Source organism: Paramisgurnus dabryanus, chromosome 7, assembly GCF_030506205.2.
Source record: "Paramisgurnus dabryanus chromosome 7, PD_genome_1.1, whole genome shotgun sequence".
Taxonomy (NCBI): Eukaryota; Metazoa; Chordata; class Actinopteri; order Cypriniformes; family Cobitidae; genus Paramisgurnus; species Paramisgurnus dabryanus.
In genome coordinates this window covers 3,850,992-3,873,355 of record NC_133343.1, presented here as the reverse complement: position 1 = coordinate 3,873,355, position 22,364 = coordinate 3,850,992, and the positions used below count along the sequence as shown (strand labels likewise).

Sequence of the window (22,364 nt, the reverse complement as noted above, 5' to 3'; positions counted from 1 at the left end):
TAAATGACTATAACCCGTGACCCTTTGGTGGTCATATTGACAAGTAGGCTAAGTGACTTATGGTGACCTACCTTGAAACGACCCCAGAGACCCAACAGGACCCCGTGTAACTCTTCGACAGGGCTAACTGGTCAGCTGACAACAGGGGTCAAAATGAGGCTTTACCTCATGTTCCAACAACTCAACCATCTGGAAGCCTATAAAGCCCTACTGAAAATACAAGCTTGGTCTTAGCTGGTGTAGCAGGCTGGTTTTAGAGGGGTTTTGGTGACTTTTTAGCTGGTCAGGCTGGGAGACCAGCTAACCCACCAGCTTAACCATGCTGGAAGACCAAGTTAACCACATACATCAATTGTAAACCACGTCCTGGCCAGGATTACGGGTGTGTCGTCCGGAAGTCGAAATTTGACGACCGCATAATATATATATATATTCAGACACATATATATGAAAGCAATAAGCCATAGAGGTTGAAGTCACGGCTAAAGGGTGTTGTTATTCATGACATGAAGTCAATGCAACCCTTTCACTCGTGACTTATTCACACTTGCCTCAAGAACCAAATTGCTTTTATAACTACACAATACAAATATTATAGCAAAATAAAAATGTGCGTTCATGAAGTAAAATTACTATAAGCCTTCCTTCCACTGGAAAAATAATCCATGACTGACTGTGACCAGCAACAGAATGTTATATAGTTTTACCCTGCTGAAAAAACCAGCATACCAGCAAGACCAGCATATGTTGTATTTTGGTGCTGGTTTGCTAGAGAACACCAGCTAAACCAGCATCAGCCCCAGCATTAGCACCAGCTAAACCAGCACCAAACCAGCATAAGCACCAGCATCCCATGCTGGGCATACCAGCAAGACCAGCATATGTTGTGTTTTGGTGCTGGTTTGCTAGAGAACACCAGCTAAACCAGCATCAGCACCAGCAGTAGCACCAGCTTAACCAGCACCAAACCAGCATTAGCACCAGCATACCAGCAAGACCAGCATATGTTGTGTTTTGGTGTTGGTATGCTAGTGAACACCAGCTAAACCAGCATCAGCACCAGAATTAGCACCAGCTAAACCAGCTCCAAACCAACATTAGCACCAGCTAAACCAGCACCAAACCAGCATAAGCACCAGCATCCCATGCTGGGCATACCAGCAAGAGCAGTATATGTTGTGTTTTGGTGCTGGTCTGCTAGAGAACACCAGCTAAACCAGCACCAGCAGTAGCACCAGCTTAACCAGCACCAAACCACCATTAGCACCAGCATACCAGCGAGACCAGCATATGTTGTGTTTTGGTGCTGGTTTGCTAGAGAACACCTGCTTAACCAGCATCAGCAACAGCAGTAGCACAGCTAAACCAGCACCAAACCAGAATAAGCACTGGCATCCCATGCTGGGCATACCAGCAAGACCATCATATGTTGTGTTTTGGTGCTGGTATGCTGGTGACCACCAGCTAAACCAACATCAAACCAGCATAGACCAGCATAATTCATGCTGGTTTGATGCTGTTTTTTCAGCAGGGTAGTATATACATATTTCAATGCAATTATCAAATCTACTTAATTTCATCTCTAGTAGCAATCTGATCAGGTCGCTCACCACATAGTAAACACCAAACCAATATTCAAACAGCAGAGCCAGCAGATTTATAGACTGAGATCCAGAAAGCGTTCAGAACAGATAGTTAGCAATCCCTCACTCCCTTATCGTCACCCCTTTGAGGCATTAACCTTACTGAAGAGATTCAGAACAAGTACATCCTCTTCTTTCACCGAGCGGTCGTTTTCATTATCAGCTGGCCAACGTTCCTGCTAAACGGTCAATACTGCAACTTAGACACAAAAACGGTACTGTTGCACTTACAAACCCACAGACCCTTAAACATACACACTGTACTGGCTATAGATAAATCCATACGTATTTGCATAAGAAGTATTGTGCACTGCATGCTTTTAAATAATACCCACCTAATTTACTTGAATTTGAAAAATTGCCCCTATTTGGGTGGGAGCAAAAAAACGCAAAAACTGTCATTGACTTCATCTTCTGTGCACTTAGAGGATTTTGCTGAAAAATCGGTTAAGCAGATTCTGACAACAAAGCCTTAGCCTGGGATTAAGCTGATTTAAAGCAAAAATTTTGATACACATATAATATGTGTTGAGCACATTATTTTAATATCTTCAAATTGTGTTATTACATTTGCATATGTATGTGCATTTTGCATACTGTCTTTAATGTCTTACAAATTTGTTTACCATGTCTTATATTCTGTGTTATCACAAACAACCAAAATGTACTCCAAGTTTCACTCTGTAAATATGTTTAGATTTGATGCTGAGACATCTGTGTGTATTTGTGCATTTGTGTGAACGACTCTGTGATTGGCCCGTTCACCCCAGGACAACGTGGGCAAGTGTCCATTCACACTACAGTAATGAGGAGAGATCCCATTGAAACACCACTGGGATTGGCCGCACTGTCAGGTTCTCTTATACATTGTGACATTTGGCAGCATACGGGTCGCCTGTCCCTTGAGAATATTCCTACCACAGGCAGAGCAGATCCATATTCCCTCCGGCAGTGGGAAGCAGTGACACGGAAAAAAGACATGCAAGGCACGGACGTGGCAAAATGTTGATTGGGAATGTAACGCACATACTGAGAAAGAGGCTGAAGGAGCGTGGCATGGTGACCATTCAGCGGACGTGATGAGAGTCTTAAGATCGCTTGGTCGATAACAAGGCAGAAATGACAAGAAATGTCTTTCATCACCCAAACATCTAATGCATCTGATTTAAACACATAGCTGTCGGATAAGAGAATTAAATCCTTAAAAAGCATTTGGGCACTTTTGGAAACTGAGTCACACTTAAAAATGTGCAAATTTAATCGAAACGCATGAAATATCAAACCAATTGGCATTTGCAAACAAGATTTTAATTTCACTCTTATTTTTGCAGGTCATTCAAATAACTTTCTCTCTAGAATCTTTTTAGCATTTAAACTCAAACTTTTTTGTTAATCTTAAATGTCATGTGGTTAATTTATAGTGATAAAAAGAAATTAGTGTCCAAATACTTTTTAGGGCCACTGTACTGTGCACATCATCCGAACATCTCTCAACACCAAAGGTCATTTGCTAAAATGCTCTTATGTTGACCCTACCAAACAGCCAATAATTAAAATGTCCATTTCCAGATAAATATCACTTTACAAAACAGAACATTGTGCTTGCAAAAGACAAGTATCGGCTGACGTAATTGGTCAAGACTATGCCTCATAAACAATTCGACTCAGAATCTGGAGTTTTAAATGCTTTTCTCAAAAGCGACCACAACATTAAGATTTCAAGCTTGAGATTTTAATAACAGCTGAGAACTAAAGAAACCTAGGAAAACAAGCATCATTATGGCAACCGAACCACTTCGATTCCCAAAAGACCAGAATCCCAAACTCCAGGACATACTCAGGTAATGGGAGCTATGGGAGTTATGTGTGTTTATGCAAGAGTAGCTCGGTTCTAATGATGCACGGTGAAGATTCGCTTGTTAGAGGTTTCCAAAAAAAACCATAAACAGAGAAGACATAAACAAGCAGGTGAAAGGTGTGTTTCTGGAAATCTCTAATGATGCCAGCGTTGGCCATTGAAATGATTTAAACATGGGTTACTCACCAGAGGTGTACAGGGCGTCCAGTACTCCGGGTTCAGCTCGGCTCTGGAACGAAGGTCCAGGTAGTCGGGGTTCAGTTCGGTACGGGCACGGGTAAGCGTTCCCTTAAAAACCAAGAAAAGTTAGTTGCGTACAGGTCCACTCAGACACCAGATGTATAAAAGTGGTAAGAAAGTAATCCTGGTAAAGTTGTGGTTCAAAACTGGAGTTGAATGTACTTGATTTGAGCTAAAAATTATTTATGTTGTCTGTTGCTTAGATATAAAATGGCTGCCTGAGGGTGTTGTCAAGATGTCCAACAAAGAAACAGATTTGCCCTAAAGCAAGTCCATGAATTTAACATTGGAGTTGTATTGCTGTTTGCTTGGCTTTATTACCTTTTAAGTGATACATGTATAATATTTGATCTTTATTTTGATAAGAACCAAAAGTATTGACCACTTTTTCTGCACTTACAGGTTTATCAAAAGTTTGTCTAAAACACCATTAAAGCACTTGTTAAAGCAAGAACTTCAAAATCAGTCAGAAGCTGCATTTCCAGTAAAGATTTGCTCACAATTTTTGCGGTTTTCTAAATGTTGAAAAAAAAAACAATTACAAAATGACAACGTTTACATTAACCCAACATAATCTCCCAAAGTTCCATGGTATAGTCACGGATCTCCGCATTTTTCCGTGTCCGTACCACAGACTTGCTTTGCTGTGTCAGTTTCGCGTATTGGTTACTCAATTGTTTTTCCTATTTTTAAACCATTGTCGCGAGGGTTTGGGTTTAGATTTTGGGTTCGGTTTAGGATGTCACTTTAACTATTGGTTTATACTTTTTTGGGGGGGATTTTTAACCTCTTACAAAATGGCTGAAATTCCACAAGGGGTGTATTTGTTCCTCAGACGTTGCACAATAAATGTGACACCCAAATGTAGCCTTACAAGTCTTGAATGAGAAGAGAGAGTTGAACGAATGTCCAGTAGTGAACTAATTGTTTACAGTATTTATATCGTAAATCGGTCAGAAACGTCAAGATTGTGAGGCGAACAAATCGTTTGGATTAAAAGGCTTGGATATTCCATTTCCTTGGACTTTTGGGGATTTATGAACAATTTGTTTTGGACAATTTCACTGAAGTGGATAAAGGGAAGATTTTGAGGGTAAGTAAATAACCTAAATCGGGGCCGCCTGGGTTCTGGTAACTAATAACTAGATTACAGTTTTATGAGTGCTATAAATCATACTATGCTTTTTGTGTAGTAATGGAAGGGATTAATTGTGCTTAATGGAATCCTGAGAGTCTAAGCTTTCAAACGATGTGCCGCATGACCGTATATTTTGAAGATTTAATGCTTCAAAGTTACAATGTTGTTTATGCAACCTCACATCCAAAGGAGGGGATGTGCCGTGTACAGCACAGTGATCCTTATCAGGTTAAACAATTGTCGCCTGACGTAAGGTTAAGAGTTGGGTTTTGGTTAGGGTGTCATTTTATGTAACAGAAAGTCATTCTAAAGGGCTCGTTATAGTTGTGCATAGGTCCTATGGCGTAGCGTCGATGGTGTAGGTTCCGTGTCGGTTTTCATTTATACTTGCGTCTTCCACGTCGACATTCCAACACACGCACAGACCGCTGGTAGGCAGTAACCACGCGTGTAACCACAGTAGCAGCGCGACCGTCAAAGAAGAAGCAGCTTGGCAAGTTAACCCACAAACGAAGAAGAAACAGCAACTTGTTGTGTATGATTTGAGAAGACCAGCAATGATGGAAGTAAATAAACAGCGACTTTTGTCCTCAACTTGGCTCATCTTTGTTTTCACCGCCGCAAGCGGAAATACCTATGACGCAGTTTTTTTACCTGACGAGGGGGTTCTGGTGGACCATTCATGGCGCTTGCGGTCCACGTAGAACTGACGCGCTGTTGCGAGGTGCAAGTCAGGCTACGCAGAGCTACGCACAGGCTACGGATAACCTACAGCATAGCTACGGTGTAGAGTTTACGCATGACCATAAATCGGGCTTAACCCCAAACCCACGGGACAAGGGTAAGAAAATAGGAAAAACAATTGAGTAACCAATACGTGAAACTGACACAGAAAAATGCGGAGATCCGTGACAATGACACGAATAAATGAGCAAAATATTCCGTGACTATAACAGGGAAAATTGTGAGATCAGGTTGCATTAAAGGCAGGAATTATCAAAAAAACTGTTTTACAAATTTATTTAAACTGTCTTTATATTCCAATACATAATTAAAATGTAAGTACTCTGAAAAACAGAGTATAAAATTCGAGTGTCTTTAGAACTCTCCATTCGGGACGAAACAAATGATTGGCTTGCGCGACTATCACTCTCTCTCGCGACCATGGCACACCCCTGTTGCTACGGGATCTGCCCACACATGCGCACACCCGATTGATTTGAACGTGCACGAGGCACTCTAGGAAGAGCAAAACTACGGCAGAAAAAGAGCATTCAGAACTCACAGTACCTGCATATGCAGTCAGCGAAGGCAAACAAGGCAAACGGAAAAAACAAAGCAATCAAACGAGAGTAAATATCGCGTGGCTTTTCCTCGAGTCGACGATGCGGTAGCGGTATTGTCTCCGGAGTGTAGTCCTCATCAGAGTCAGCAATGCTTTCATCACGGAAACTCTTCCATGCAAAACACCGGCTTAATAGTGAGTACTATATACAGAGCTGCGTGGACCGACATGCGGATGACATTAAAATTTAGCAAGAGTGACTTGAAAGCATACTACAGTATATTTGATGTCATGTGCTTGTTGGTTCTTGTGACACCACATGAAGTCATACACACCTCTTAAGGTCTTGTCCTCCAACTAAACATACCACGTTATATTTAAAGAATGATCATATGACTTTGCATACATCAGGTGACTTCCGGTAAACTCTGCTAAGAATAAATATCTTTAAACGTAGTTTATTTATATAACAAGCAAAATAGACAACACATAGATTACCAAGGAAACCAAAACATTTGTTAATTTCGATGAGGCATTTGTTCAAGAGTTCAGTTTAGCAACTAGTAAGACCATAAAAAAAAACGAAACCAGAAGTAAAGTTCGGACCAGACGTGTATTGCGTTACCGCAAGTGCGTCCGATGAAACCATCTATAGGAGTTTATGCAAAATTGCCGTGTTTCCATTGGGCGCATTTACGATTTATGCAATTTGAAACGGGCTGGTGATTTGTGGTTTATAACTTTGATGTAAACTAAAAACCACTGGCAATAAAACACTGATATGTTTCAACTTTCTCGATCCATAGAGAAATACGTCAACTGTGGCAAGACAACTAGTTTAAGTTAGGTTTAAATTTCAAAGTCTTTGAAAGAAACATTAAATAAAGACAGACAGGGAATGATCTTCTAAAAACTGAACTAAGAAAAAAAGGTTTATGCAAAATTTTGTGTGTCTCATATTTTACAAGTAAGCGTAAAATTACAGGGCTCTCAATTTCCAAACACTTGGTCAACTCGAAAGCCGGCAAATTACCCAAAGCTTTTAGAGGTGAGGCGGAACTGAAGATGTTTTCTTCTCCGCATTTTGTGTCCCGACTGATTATATCTCCTTTGAAAATGAAATTGCCTTTATAAGCATACGCTGTTTGTGTTTGACAAACCTTTTGCCGAGAATCCGAGCAAAATATCCAGCCTTCAAATCAAGTCTGCCCTTTGTAAAGTAATCTGCTTCTCCCCCCCTCTCTCTCTATCGCTCCCTCTCTCTCTCTTATTTTACATGCAATAGACAAAGAGATGCATATGAAACAAACACATATGAGTGGTGACATTTCAGCTGATATTAGAGTGATACTCAAGCAGGAAAAGCAATCAAAAAGGCTTTGGCGGAGCCCTGGCAATCTCATTGAAATTCAAGAACAAAGAAAGAAAAGTCGAAACATATTGCTCGTTGCACAGCCGTGAATTAAAACCTAAATGCTTACGTGATTGAAAGAAAACAAACCAACAAACAAAACAAATAAAAGTGTTTATATATTCATTCTTATATATCTAAGCACGAAAAACAAATACATTGAAGTAAAATACGGCTTGCATAAATTTCCAAGTCACCAAAAGAGTGGTGGCCAAAAGACAGATGACCCGAAAACAACAATACAAATGTCCTCAATCCATTATAAAAACCAAGTGACCAAGCTTCAAAATGAGCAGTTTTTCATTTTCCACCTCTGCCTGTCCCTTAGCGGCGGACCTAACCAAATATGGTAAACTGCGGTGATGCGAGCAGCGTATGATGTATACCGTAATTATCTGTTGATTTACAAAATGGCCACCCAGTAATGAGCCAGGGCCGAAGAGAGCCCAGGGCATATATCACTGTCTCTAACCCCCGAATGCCTCGGGGAGCGCTCTCGCTCTCCCTCTTACATGTGATATTTATCCGTTTCTCTCTCTCATCATCTCTCAACACTTGCGTGGTGAAATCTGAAGTTATCCGTCCTGTGCCAAGGCATCAAAAAGTCTTTTTTCCACCACCGTATATATTTATTTCGAGTATTTGTCTGGGAGCTAGTGCTGCCTACGCTTTGTGTTTTAATTAATGTCACGTTGACCTGGACAACACACTTTGGCAGTTGGCAAAGTCGCTTAATGCCAGCGTGAATCTCTCCTCTACCCATTAGTGAGCGAGCAGGCAGGGAAAACAAAGCGCTGGCTTATATTTTTACTATCGTTTTTGATTTCTACATGTTTTACTGTAATCTAAGTTTGGCGCGTACAAGGAGCGTGTACAGTGTTAGGAACGAGGTTTCTGTGTTTGAGAGCTTTCTCGAGAGCAAGATGTGTGATCAAAGCCAGACAGAAGCTGTTTCCATCCATAAAAACTAAGAGCTGTCTGTCTTTCATTCCTCAAAGCATGTTCGACTGAACTCAACACTTCCGTAGCTGTAAGGAAAAGCAAAAAAGATCGCTTGTGTTATCCAATAAGAAAGAAATGTACTGTACATGGAGTCTAAGTATAGAAACCTTGAGTGCTTCGGTTTTTCTCCTATGCACACTGTTGCTGTAGTTTTGCATTATTTAGACGGTACATTATCGTAACATTTGAGAATGAGTTTAATTCATCTTTCTGCTATGGCAAATTTTATTTACCAATGCAGTTTACAACTAAAACCCATATTTTCCAAAAATACCTGACATATATAAATTATTTCGAAAAAAAAAAGAAAAACCCTAAAGGGGGTCGCACACTGGATGAGAAGGTTTTTTTTCCACCCCTGGGAGTCAGCCGACTTTGGCTTAACGTAGCACCCCTTCTATACGTTACATATTACTACACTCGCTTGTGCAGTTTAATCTTAAGGCCGGGGTGTACTTTTTTGCGCATCCGCGTCCGGCTCGCGCGCACGCGTCCGCGCACCTTTCTGAGTATACTCCCCACAGCTACACGCGGATGGCCGCATTGGACATGTATACGCAATACAAAAAAATTCAAATTATTACTCTACCAGGCTATCAGTGCAGCACTGATTTGCAGCATTTACAGTGCATTAAAAAAAAGAATAGATGAAGAAAAGTAGCGGATCCACCACTGCAAACAAAGTTTAGAACAAACAACAAGAAAACAAAGAACATTATGGTGACAACTCAGATCGTACCATCCCTAATTCCAGGTATGCATTTTTTATAATGTGTGTGTTCCCTGGGTTCGAACCCATGACCTATTGCACTCCTTATGCAATGCTCTACCACTGAGCTAAACAGAAAAAACTGGCGAATCACTGCAAACTTAATCATGGGCATGGATGTGTCTGCACTTATTTAAATTGCATTTAATGTTAAAATGATGCCGTATGTGATCTGTTTTCCAACTGCAGCACCTAAAATGAGATGATTTTCGGTTTACAAAATGGGTATCTTGCAAATCGTATGCCTGGGAACGCAATTTCGATGGCTGATGAATATCAAAACTCGCAAGTTTCAGCTTTCTCCAGCACCTCATTTCTGCCGTTAATAAGGCCACATATAACTGTAATAGGTTTCCTCTACACAACAGGAGTTTCAATTAAGCTCTCCACGGCCTTGTCTGCGTCTGCCGCCATTTAAGTCGAATTAAACCACACTGCGATATAATTCACATGACATAAATGAAAGCGGTGCATGGCGATTCACGTTCTTCTTTAATCAAATATTAATGTTCTTTTATTTCTAAAGTGGGCCTGCCTACTGTACTGAGTAGCACTTCAAGGTAATAAGATTTTATGATTTATGATGGGTTAAGGCAATGCAAATAATTGATTTTTGGGATTGGTAGACAGATGATATGACCCAGATCAGCTCACCACGATTTAGGTTGCCTCTGTTTTTTGGTTTGATATATGGACTCAACCTATAGCTTATCCGGAACCTTTTCATTGACCTTTAAAGTTTTTCAGAAACTATTTCTACTGTTAAAATCCCGACATTTAAAGACTACAGGCTTATAGTACACTGTCAGAAAAAAAGGTACAAAACTGTATCATTTCTGTCACTGGGGTGGTACCCTATGGTTCTGTTTTGTACTTTTACAGGCATACAAAATATTACAATGTTTATGTATCCTTTACTGTAGCTTATCTATTAAAGTAAAGTACAATTAACAGTTTTGTACGCCTTAAATTTTATTTGTACAAAAAAGTCCCTTAGGGTACACAACAGGTCCTAAGAATATAATATTGTACCCCAAAAGTGTAGTACAGTGTAGTAATGTTTGTGTATAGGAATGTGACTAACTATGTGTAAGAAATAATTGACGACGGGCCGTTAAATTATTAGAAAAATAATGCACACCATGCGGCCACGACACGGAGCGGAGTTGCTTTACACCTCGGGTGTGCATTATTTTTCAATAATTTAATGACCCGGAGTCAATTATTATGCTTATACTACGGTTTCCACACCTCAAGACATCAATCACATGATATATTTAAAGGGATTCGTCCGTTTTTTGTACTTAAATCTCTATAGGACTCTGACGCGTCTCATCCAACAGCTCTTTTGCTTGTTCCAAAATGTAATTTTAAAGCTGGTAATGGAGGCTTGAGCCGTTGATAGCATTCTAATGCAGTTATTAATGAAGTTATTATAAAGAGAGATAGAACGACAGAGACACATAGAGAGAAAGAAAATAAGACTAAGAGCGAGAGTGTGTGTGAGAGATAGAGGGCGAGAGAGAAAGAGATTGTGTGAACAAGGCTACCTCTGTGCGTCTCTAAACAGCGCCGTTATTGCCTCGGAAAATCGTCTGTCATGTTGTTTATGTTAGTCCCTTATTACAGTTAACTCTTTCACCGCCAGCTTTTAAAAAAAAAAAGTTGCCAGCCAGCGCCAGCGTTTTTCATGATTTTCACCAAAGTTTAATTCCTTCCAGAAAATGTTCTTCTTTAAATATATAAACATACAATATACCAAATAAAAGAACAGACCCTCTACTTTCAAAAACAAAACAAAAAAACGTTTCATCCTACCTTCAGTAGTTCTTTTGTAATCAGCTTTTAAATATGGGTAGGTTTCTGCAAAAGATAATTCCATTTTTGTGACGGACTTTTCATAGAGATCCCATTCAGAGCGATCTTTAAAACAGACACGGACATGCAGCCCCTTGCCATAGGGCAATACTTCCGGGTTTAAAAAGTTGCGGAAGGGCGCCACCTGGTGGATGATAGCGGCATTGCGGAAAGACGTCATTGGCAGGGAAGCGTTTTCTCTTGATTGACGAGATATCTCGTCAATGGCGGCGAAAGAGTTAACAATGCAAAGTGATATGGAACTGTAATGCGATCAAGAGAGCTGCCTGGAACTACGTTCGCCGTGCGTTTCCCAGAAAATCGGAACGTTCATCAGCCAATCAGATTCAAGCGTTCAACGGACACATAGTATAAATAATTGTAAGATCTGGTTATAAGGTTTTGAGCATTGCTTGCATCACCTTGATTGTACCTTTAAAAGCAATAGATGCGCAGTTTATGCAGAGGAAATTTAAATCGCAAAAGCAATTGTTTGTCGACCCCTAAATATGAATCAGCTTATGAAAATATTGTTTTTACAGTGTTCAAGTTATTAAATGTAAACATTTGTTATGCAGGGACCTAAACTTGGTAAATGCAGTACGCAAGAAACTAAAACATCAAATACAATATATTCAATACCATTTGTGTCATTCACTGAGGTTTAGAAATTCAGGTGAAGATTTTAAAAGAAAAAAAAATAACAAATTGTTTACTTAAAAAAAATGCAGCGCATCGATTTACTCGCGCTAGATTACTCGCGGTATAACTTCATGTCATGCGAATTTTTCAGTCGAGTTAAATATTTTCGCTGCAAACGTGTCGCCCATATCGCGTCATTCGCACCGTCCCACGCGAGCACGCGTCTGATCGTGTCTTTGCATTGACTTTGTATGTAATCTACTCGCACAAATCGTTGAACTCGCATCTGGTTTGAACCCACAGTTAGACTTAATAAAATGTAGTTTGCCATACTTAGTAAATTAATATATAGTAATAATACATAAAACGAATGTAGTGTGTATTACAATCTGAAGTGACATTAACCCTATAGTGACCCTGGGCATGATCCACCCCCCTCATTTATTTTTTTGAAGTGACCTCTAGCTTCTTAATATTTCTCGGTCTATTTATTATCAACAATTTAACTCGAAAGAAACAAAAAATGTTTTCAAATTCATTAATTTTAAAAAGTGTATAGGGTCATTAAAGGCGGAGTGGACGATACGTAAAATCGCTTTGGAAAAGAGAGTCGGGCCGAGTACCAAAACACACTTGTAGCCAATCAGCAGTAAGGGGTGTGTCTACTAACCGACATCATTGTCTGGGTTGCGTATGTGTGGGGCGGGTCTATCAAATGAAGGTCCAGATTCTATTGGGGTAGAAACCTTTAAAGACCCAATCTGCATAATTTGTGATACAATTGCCTAAATCTTATTTTTACATTACCACAAAAAGTTGTCCAGTCTAAATCCGGCTTGGATTGGTTATCCTGGTTCCCTGGTAATGAGTCCTCTTGTCTATATCTGCATGTCATAATAATGACGGGTCTGTTATTATAATATGAGTCATATTATGATTATCAACAAGATGCATATTGAGCACCAAATGCACTTATTTATGGCGTTTCTCTATTATCATTCAATCTGATGACTGCCATATCCCACCCACCATGATTTATTAAAGCAATAGAGCCTGTACTCAAATGACAGCGGCATAACTAAGACACGCTGACATTATAATTTGCCATATATCACACGAGTGCTTGAATATCATTACCAATTTATGAATCTGATTAAGGGGAAAATATTGCTCTCGGTCAAGTAGCCTTGCGGATTTGAGGGTAAATAAGTGCGTGTATGATGGACAGGTAATGCTGACAACTCGATTATATAAATCTGTGTGTGTTTGTGAGAGCATTTTCCATATACATTAAAGTATGTTGCTTGATTATTAGTCATCATTTATTCAGGGACTTTATACAGAGAGGGCCATGTTCATAAGACATTGAGCACAGACACAAGCATACAAACTTGCATAAAAAGATCACCAGACATACATTATATTACCTTTTAATTTAGGTTCAGATATGTACCTTTGAGGTACCAATGTGCACCTTTTAGGTTTAAAAGGTACCATCCCAGTGCCAACTTTTGCACCTTTTTTTTCTGCGTGTTTACAACCAGATGGATAATACGTCATGCTGTACTGTAAATCAAGAGCTTTTAATGTGCACATACACAATGCAAAGTTTTAGGCTGGACAGGTGCATGTAAATACAGAAGAAAAGTTTGTTGCACTTAATCCGTTTTACCTTTTGGTGTCTCGTGACTGTAGGCAGGAAATTAAAGTAAATGTCAATAGTTTAAACCATTTGTTAGCAGTTTTTTTTTTCTTTGTTGTTGTTTAAGAAATACATTTTAATGACAAAGTCCGACAAAGTACCTCTGCCTCTGTGATCTGCATCACTGTATACCAAATAAGCTGTCAGTAGGTACATTTACATGCAACCAAATAATCAGTTTGTTATCGTAGTGGTGGCTCAATCAGATTGAAAAGAAGTCAAAACCTTAATCAAAACGATTGAGATCAATCGGATGCAAATTTCGATCGTGTAGTCCGTGATCTGATCATCAGGAGAAAAGTACGCATGTAAAGGCGTGAGTCATAGTATTTTCCCAAAACCAACCCTAACCCTAACGTCAGGCGACAATTGTTTAAAAATCTGAAAAAAATAGTATAAACCAGTAGTTAAAGTGACATCCTAACCCAAACCCAAGCAACAATGTTTTAAAAATAGGAAAAACAATTGAGTAACCAATACGTGAACCTGACACGGAAAAGAATGTCTGTGGTACGGACACGGAAAAATTAGCAAAATATTCCGTGACTATACCACGGAACTTTGTGAGATCATGTTGAAAAATATCCATGTGCACATGCACAGAAGAATTTTGCTTAAATTCATTTCTTACAATTACCTCATATTTACGTATCACACGATTGTTGTAACAGAAACATGCAATAGCAAGGCAATGAGAACACACATTATTAAAGGGACCCTCCACTTTCTTTGAAAATATGCTCATTTTCCAGCTACGATAGAGTTAAACATTTAATTTTTACCATTTTTGGAATCCATTCAGCTGATCTCCGGGTCTGGCGTTACAGTACAACTTTTAGCATAGCTTAGCACCATCTATTGAATCTGATTAAAACATTAGCATTGCGCTTAAAAATGACCAAATAGTTTTGATATTTTTGATATTATGCAGTGCCCGAAAATAGTCCCCAGCTATTGAAAGTTACCAAGGGGACTATTTTCGGGGACTGCGTAATATCATTGCGCCTGCTGCAGCCATGGTGCGGCAGCAAAGTCCTTGATTATTATTATGTCATTCTTAGTACACGATGTAACTACAGTAGAGTCAAGTTTTAAATAGGAAAAACATCGAAACTCTTTGGTTATTTTTGAGCGCAATGCTAATGGTCTAATCAGATTCAATGGATTTTGCTAAGCTATGATTAAAGTGTTAGTGCCAGACCCGGAGATCAGCTGAATGGATTCCAAAACGGTAAACATCAGATGTTTAACTTTAGGGAAGCTGGAAAATGAGCCTATTTTCGAAAAAAGTGAAGTGTCCCTTTAAGAAAATGGGGTATTAGCGTGTCCTGCTGGTACGTCTGGTACACCTATTTTGATGACAACTGAAATGTCAAAGTAAACAAAACATGCTTTAATTTATCAATCTGGAATTGTTAATAAAATATTAATACAGTTTTGTATTATTTGGGCAGTTTAGAGACCCAATCATGTTAGATAAGCACCCCGAGTCACTAAAGACACGAATATGTTACTGTACAATGATTGGGGAAGTCATGCATTTAAGGTTTTCCAAATTTGGAGTGCATTTGGTAGTCCATCCTGGAAATAATCACAATTTGTATGTTGGATCATTCACACAGAAGAAATGTTGTTTGTGGTTGGTGTGTACAGTACAAGGCCAGGTGTACTACATACAGTAGTATGCTCTTTTTTAATCCTATTGGGGCAGTTTCCCGGAGAGGGATTAGTCTAGTCCTAGACTAAAATAAATGTAAGAGCTGTCCAAACTGAAAACAACTTGCACTGACATATCTTAAAATAAATCAGTGCCCTTTGTTTTGCCTCAAAATGCACACAGGTAATGCTTTTAGTAAGGCATGTTTGTTAAAACTAGTAATATCTCCAAATTAATTTAAGGCCTAGTCCTAGTTTAAGATAATCCCTGTCCGGGAAACCACCCCGTTGTAGGTAAAAAAAGTCAGTTTTTGTCTTCCATAACATAAATTTTTAAGCTTAATGTAGACATTCATTATGCATTATATAATCATTAAACAATTATATGATGATCTTCCATCATTTACTGTATTTCCAAAATGCTGAATGGTTTCCAAAAGCACTTAAGAATTAATTCCACTGTAATAAATATTCAATCCCCTGTTATCACTACACTATTCTAGCACCAAATTAAAATTTGGTGGCACTGTTATTGTTTCTGCTTGTATTATTCTCACTTGTAAGTCTCTTTGGATAAAGCATCTGCTATGAATAAATTCAAATATGAAACTCAATTTTTTAACGAGTTCTTGAAGCACAACTAAACTTGATTAGAAAAATGAGTGAGCTAATAATGAATATGCAAAGAAATGATCGCTGGCCTGTAAGTAAAAGGATCATTTTTTTATATTTAACCAAACAATTATACTGTTATCCTTGTTAATTGTTTATCTTTGCTATAATAAAAACACTTTCACTTTCTTGCAGTTCCTAATTATTATTATCACAGGAAATACTTTAACATATGCTATTTTAATGCTCAAAGATAAAAAAAATGTTGTATAAGTTTTTATTCAACTTTAAAATAATAGAATAATCCACACTGTAAAAATGCATTTTTAAACAATTTAATTATGCAAGTCAATGTTTTAAAGTTTTGACTTTAATGCAGCATTTTTCTCAAATCAACATATATATTTTTTGCGACTTTTACTTACAAAATTAACTTCAACGAGTTTTATAAGTCAATAGTATTGAAGTTATGTTAAAATAGTAGGTTGAATTGACATGCAAAATCAAGTGATAAGTTTACATAAATTAATTTGTTTAAGTTAAGGTAACAGATATATATATATTGATATATATTGATATATCATTTTTACAGTGTATAATCTTCTTAGATAAAAAACCTCTCCTTTAAATTTAACCCGCCCTGATATTGTCAGTAATACACAACACTTCAGTTCAGTTCAGTTACCGTACATTACATTATGAAATACAATTCCTTAAGGTAACAAATGGGTCCCAAATCTCGTTAAACTGTCCAGTGTCTTTCAAGAGGTATCTAGTTTAAAGTGATACAATTATCGACTACATGGGGACTTTAAATGTCCAAAGTACAGTACATTCAGCCAAACTGTGCCATGAGATAATGATCCTTAGGGGACCAAAGCTGCCCAACTGTTTTTTAAAGAACGACGATAAGGTGTTATGACATAACAGCATCATCATTTAAAATGCGCAGCCTACATGCGACCCCGCCGCGATCCGCACCTGCATACGAGCACTTCCGCCGAAATCACACCACCGCCTCGGCTTTAGTCCTCTTCATTAAAGCGTCCGAAGCATTCAGGCTAATTAATCTTTCGAGCGCACTTCACTTCTCTCCAGATAAGCCCATTTTGTTTGTTGATAATCAGGCAAATTTCCAGTAACAGCGGTGGCACACGAGGCTCCCTCACCGAGCCCCCACGGGTCATTTTAGCGAAAGTGCAGATGCTTGCAGAAAGAAAAGAGATAACCATACTCATTTTATTAAGGTTGAAGCTGAGGGCAAAGAGCTCCTGGAGGACACAAAACAAATAAATACACATCCTCGCCGAGTATTTACCGACCGCATTACCCGCGGTGAGATCTCATCATGAGCGGGAGCCGTGGCACGTCGCAGGGGGCCGTTTGATAATTACTAAATGGATCCTTCGCAGGCGTCTCCAACCACTGAACGCTCGCCGTTACGGCTCTGACAAATGTCCGCAGGTTTCTTCTCTTTCAGCTGCATTAATAGTTAACAGCTCAGTAAAAATCAATCAGCGCATTATCCGGCCTGCCTCTTGAGATCGGCCCAGTATGTTTAATATATTTGCCACCGCGTTTAATATATTGCATTCATAATCGGCCCTTTACTTATAGTCTCCTCACTGTGCTTGAGTTACTGGTCCACAAGCGCCGCACAAATGAGCTCGTAAACTAAGAGGAGAGAGACCCGGAGTTAAGCACATCTTCTCCATCTTGCCTAATTTATCTCTCTTCATTTCTAACACAATGTACAAAGGTAAAAGACTAGCAAAACTCCAGAGATTGACACTTAAATCAGAAAAATTGGATCGGTGCATACAATTAAAAAAGTGACGGAGAGCATATCCTGATTGCTCTGTCTTTCTGAAAACTAGACCAATCAGTTTTCGCTGTGGGCGGGCTTACAATCGACTTCTTCCTCTCTCTTCAGTTCAGTATACCACCGTTGTTTATTTACAATGTAGTGTAAATGACAGTGTCCAAAAACAGGAAAAGTACATTAAAGGGATAGTTCACCCCAAAATGAAAATTCTGTCATCATTTAACTAAACCTGTTTCTTTTTTCTGAGGAACACAAAATAAAATATTTTGATAAATAATGGTAGACACACAGATGGGGGAAACCATTGACTTCCATAGTAGGAAAACAAATATTATGGAAGTATTGTGATAAATGGTGAAGAAGATATTTTGATAAATGATGGTAAGCACCCAGTTGAGGGTACCCGTTGAATTCCAAAATATTTGTGCTGTGTGCTTACCATCTTTATCAAAATATTTTCAAAAAAAAATCATAGAGGTTTATAACAACATGAGAATGAGAAAATTATGAAAGAATTTTCATTTTGGGGTGAAATATGACTTAAAGTGTACCCCTTCTTAACAGGAAGGGGTACATTGAAGTCATAACATAATATAATAAAGTATTAATTATATGCATGCAATGAATGTATAAATTATTATTGTGTTCTTTTTTAGAATCGTGGTCGGCCAGCTACCTCCCTTAAATGAGTTTCTAGTGCTGCCGGTGTAAATATTGCATGCATTTTCAATAAATCAGTTGCAAAACTTAACTGTGCACTTGCAAACTTGAGTCTGACATCGACCACTGAAAAAGTTTTGTTTACACACTCTTAGAACGGATGTGTTTAAAACAACATATTTGTGTTGATTCTGGGACAACACACAAAGGGCCCTATTTTAACGATCTGAAGCGCAAGTGCGAAGTGCAATGCGCAAGTGAGTTTGTGGGCGGATCTTGGGCGCTGTTGCTATTTTCCCGGCGGGAGAAATAACTCTTACGCCAGGCGCAAATCAATAAGGGGTTTGTCTGAAGTAGGTTCATTATTCATAGGTGTGGTTTGGGCGTAACGTCAAATAAACCAATCAGAACGCTATCCAACATTCCCTTTAAACGCAAGGGCGCAAGTTCCATGGCGGGTTGCTATTATTATGACGGATTTACCAGGTGCACGCCAGGAGCGGTTCATAGCCGAGGAGACCGACGTTCTTGTAAGAGCAGTCAAAGACAGAGAAGTTGTTTTGTATGGGGATGGGAGAAACCCGCCCAAATCAGCGTTGGTTAAACAGGCGTGAGAGGAAATAGCCACAATTGTCTCATCAGGTGGCATCCCCATCGTTGCGCCAAGCGCTACAATAATGTCAGGAGACGGGGGAATCCTAAGCTTGCCAGCATAAATCGGGCACGCCGTGTAACGGGAGGTGGATCTGCCTCTACACAGACGCCAGCAGAGGACATCGCTGCGTCCACCCTCAACGCTGAAAGGGTTTGGGGCTTTGAAATGGGACCCAAGAAACGCAAGCAAGGTCCAACCCCAAAGTACACTTACAAATCAAGTTCATATACATTAAGGTTTCTTATGAAAATATTTTAATTATTATTTACATAAAATAAACGTAATACAACCACACAACAAACTTATGAAAATATTTTAATCGTTATTTGCATGAGAATTTTTTAACACAGCCACATAATAAATAAAAACTATCACCACAATGCTCACCACTATGATTCCCCTTATCCCTCGTGTGTTAATATTTTTTATTGTAACAATTTATGATTTGCAAAAATAACTGTTGCATCTGTGTAGATTAGATAAGCAAAGTGTGTGCGCGTTGTGCATGCTATACATTATGGTCAAGCATTCGCCCTTAAAATAGCATAATGAACCACGCGCAACGCGCCACTGACTTTAGACTAGTTTTTTTGGTCAGTGGCGCAATTGTTTTTTGAAACTGCAAAATAGCATCAGGGATGGTTTGCGCCGCAACACGCCTCCTTTTTTGCGCTGAACCGCCCAGGGAGCGCAAGTTCATTCCCTAGTTTGCCGACGTGCGTCTGTGGAGGGAAAAACCCGCTGTGCGCCGGTGGAAAATACGAATGATACATGCGTCACTGACAAAGTCAATTGCGCTGGGTGCAAGATAGGGCCCTAAATGCATTGTCCCAGAATCCACCCATCTCTGTGTTATTATTGAAACAACACATTTTGTGTTACTTTTAACACAACTTGTGTTTTATTTTAACACAAAATCAACAGAAAATGACACATAATGTGTTAAAAGCTTAACACAAAAAGATGTTTAAAAAATTAACACATTCTTTTTAAGAGTGCATAATGATTTTATGCAAAAATGCACACATGCATCAATAAAAATGCATCTGTCTTTATATTTCAACACTAATAATTTGTAAGTTTTTTATAATGTGGCTAATTCGTACGACCACATTCAAAACATTTTTGTACAATTTCCTTTCACCCTTATGATGTTCAAGTTATGGGCAAGTTTAGGGGCTTTTTTAAGATAATCGTTCATTTTTGTACAATTTACTTCATACGAATTAATACAAATGGGCTAACTCATAAAAAGCGTACAAATATTTGTGAGATCAGGCTGTCTATTTAGATTTATATTTTAGCTATTCTTTAATGCACATTTTACAAGAAATACTAATAATTTGGCACCAAAGCAAAGTCACTTTTCCTTAAAGAGCACCTATTGTCCGATTCAGGTTTTTACATTTCCTTTGGTGTGTAAGTTTGTATTAGTTAACAATATGCAAAATGTACAAACCCCAAAGTAAACGATGACGCGAGTTATCGTCTACAACGTAAATCTATTTTCTTGGACTACAACAAATACACGGATTGTAGGCAACAGTTTACTTCCTGGGATTGGTGATGTAGACAAGAACGACTTTATCATAATTCCTCCAGCTTCGGACTCTTAGCTTGTAAGTTAACTCCTGTTAGCATTGAATTGTGACCGAATCTTGAATTGTAACGTCAGCCGGAGTCACATTCCGGCTGACGTCAGAGGTATTCAAGCCAATCCTAACGTACATATTAGCTGGCCAATAAGGGACACAGAGCTTTTAAAATCCGTGCATTTCAGGAAGAGAGTGAAATCTAGTGCTACAAACATGTACGGTATGTGGAAAATAATGTTTTTTTTAAACCATAAACCACACCAACACGTTCTAAAATACACAAATGAACATTGTTTTTTAGCAATGAAATAGGTGCACTGTAAACAGTCTGTAGCCCAATTCCACCCTAACGGGAAGGAAACAAATAAATAGAGATTACGAGGCAGCACCGCTTGTTAAAGGTGCAGTGTGTAAATTTTAGCGGCATCTAGTGGTGAAGTTGTGAATTGCAACCAACGGCTCAGTCCACTGCTCACCCCTCACTTTTGAAACACATAGAGAGGCTACGGTAGCCGCCACTAGACAAACATGTCATCGTCGGGGACAACTTAGTAAAAAAATGTTGTCTGTCAAGGGCTTCTGTAGAAACATGGCGGCCCAAAATGGCGACTTCCATGTAAGGGGACCCTCGGTATAGATAAAAACATCTCATTCTAAGGTAATAAAAACATGAATAATAAAACCCCTGATTATATAGTTTTGAATATTATTTTGCATTTCTGTCAAGAGATCTTTTAAAAAAATTATACACACTGCACCTTTAAGTCTGACATCACAGAGCGCTTCTGGGTCCAACCAATCTTAAATGCCATAAGTAAATAACAAAAACTGATGCTAATATACACTCGAATCATAATGCAAAACGATCAAAAACACCTATTTTTCTCTCCATAACAAATCTGGGACTATTTAAGAATTATTAATATATTGCTGTCGGTGTTTCTGTAAGCCTGAAGACTGCAGTATACCCTCTCAGTTTATAATTTTTTTTGTTTAAATTTGTGATATGAATAAATAGTGGAAACAGTATTCCTTACGTCATGACTTAACAAGCGGATTAACGTTTCATTGCTCAACACTGGCAGCGATCGGTCTCTTTAGTGACTTTCACATTTGTCCCGCTGCTAAACCCATTTTCACAGTGGGCTCAAAACGGCAACGTATTGACTTTTCATTTAAGTTGACAATGGCTTGCAAGAGTCTTAAATGTGAGCGAAATGCAATGAAAACAGCTGCAGCACCAGGACCGCCGCTAAAAATATTACCCAGTTATCCTCTGCGCTATAATATCATTCAGGAACTAAAGAGATTTGCTTGGGCCTTTTACTTTGTACTTGAAGAACAAAAGCTATAACTCGCTATCTATCACACCAACCCTTCATATAATCATATGTACCCAGCTCGCATTCAAAGCAACTGCTCTTTCATATGCCAAACATGACACAAATGCATTTTATTTGATATGATAATTAATTACCACCTTACAGAAAACCAAAGTCTGCACACTTTATCGACGTTGTGAGTTAGTTTACACGAACATGAAGAGAGATTGAGGTAACGAGAGGCCACGCGGCCGACTCCAGACAACCATGGAACGGAGAACTTGTTCTGTAATGGCACAGAATATTCCCAATCGATTTCTCTGTCCTTCGTCCAACCGTCCGCTCGCCCCTTTGGCTAGGTGACACGTAAAACGCACTCAGAGAAATTCAAGACTTGAGCAGAAAGCAAAGGGATGCTCGATCAATTAAACCGTCGAGACGAGGGACATTGGATGGCAGAGGTCTGTTGTTGTGCTGCTCATTCACAAGAGA

The 22,364-nt window shown here is 38.9% G+C and overlaps 1 protein-coding gene across 1 annotated transcript in view; it reads right to left on the bottom strand.

Annotated features, from left to right (window-relative positions):
• Positions 1 to 22,364, bottom strand: part of LOC135783174 (protocadherin-9) — a 351,944-nt gene that overhangs the window by 270,847 nt on the left and 58,733 nt on the right. Inside the window, exon 3 of the mRNA XM_065293787.2 lies at positions 3,688 to 3,789. Within this exon, the coding sequence (XP_065149859.1) occupies positions 3,688 to 3,789 (102 nt within the window). The remainder of the gene's footprint in view (positions 1 to 3,687; positions 3,790 to 22,364) is intronic.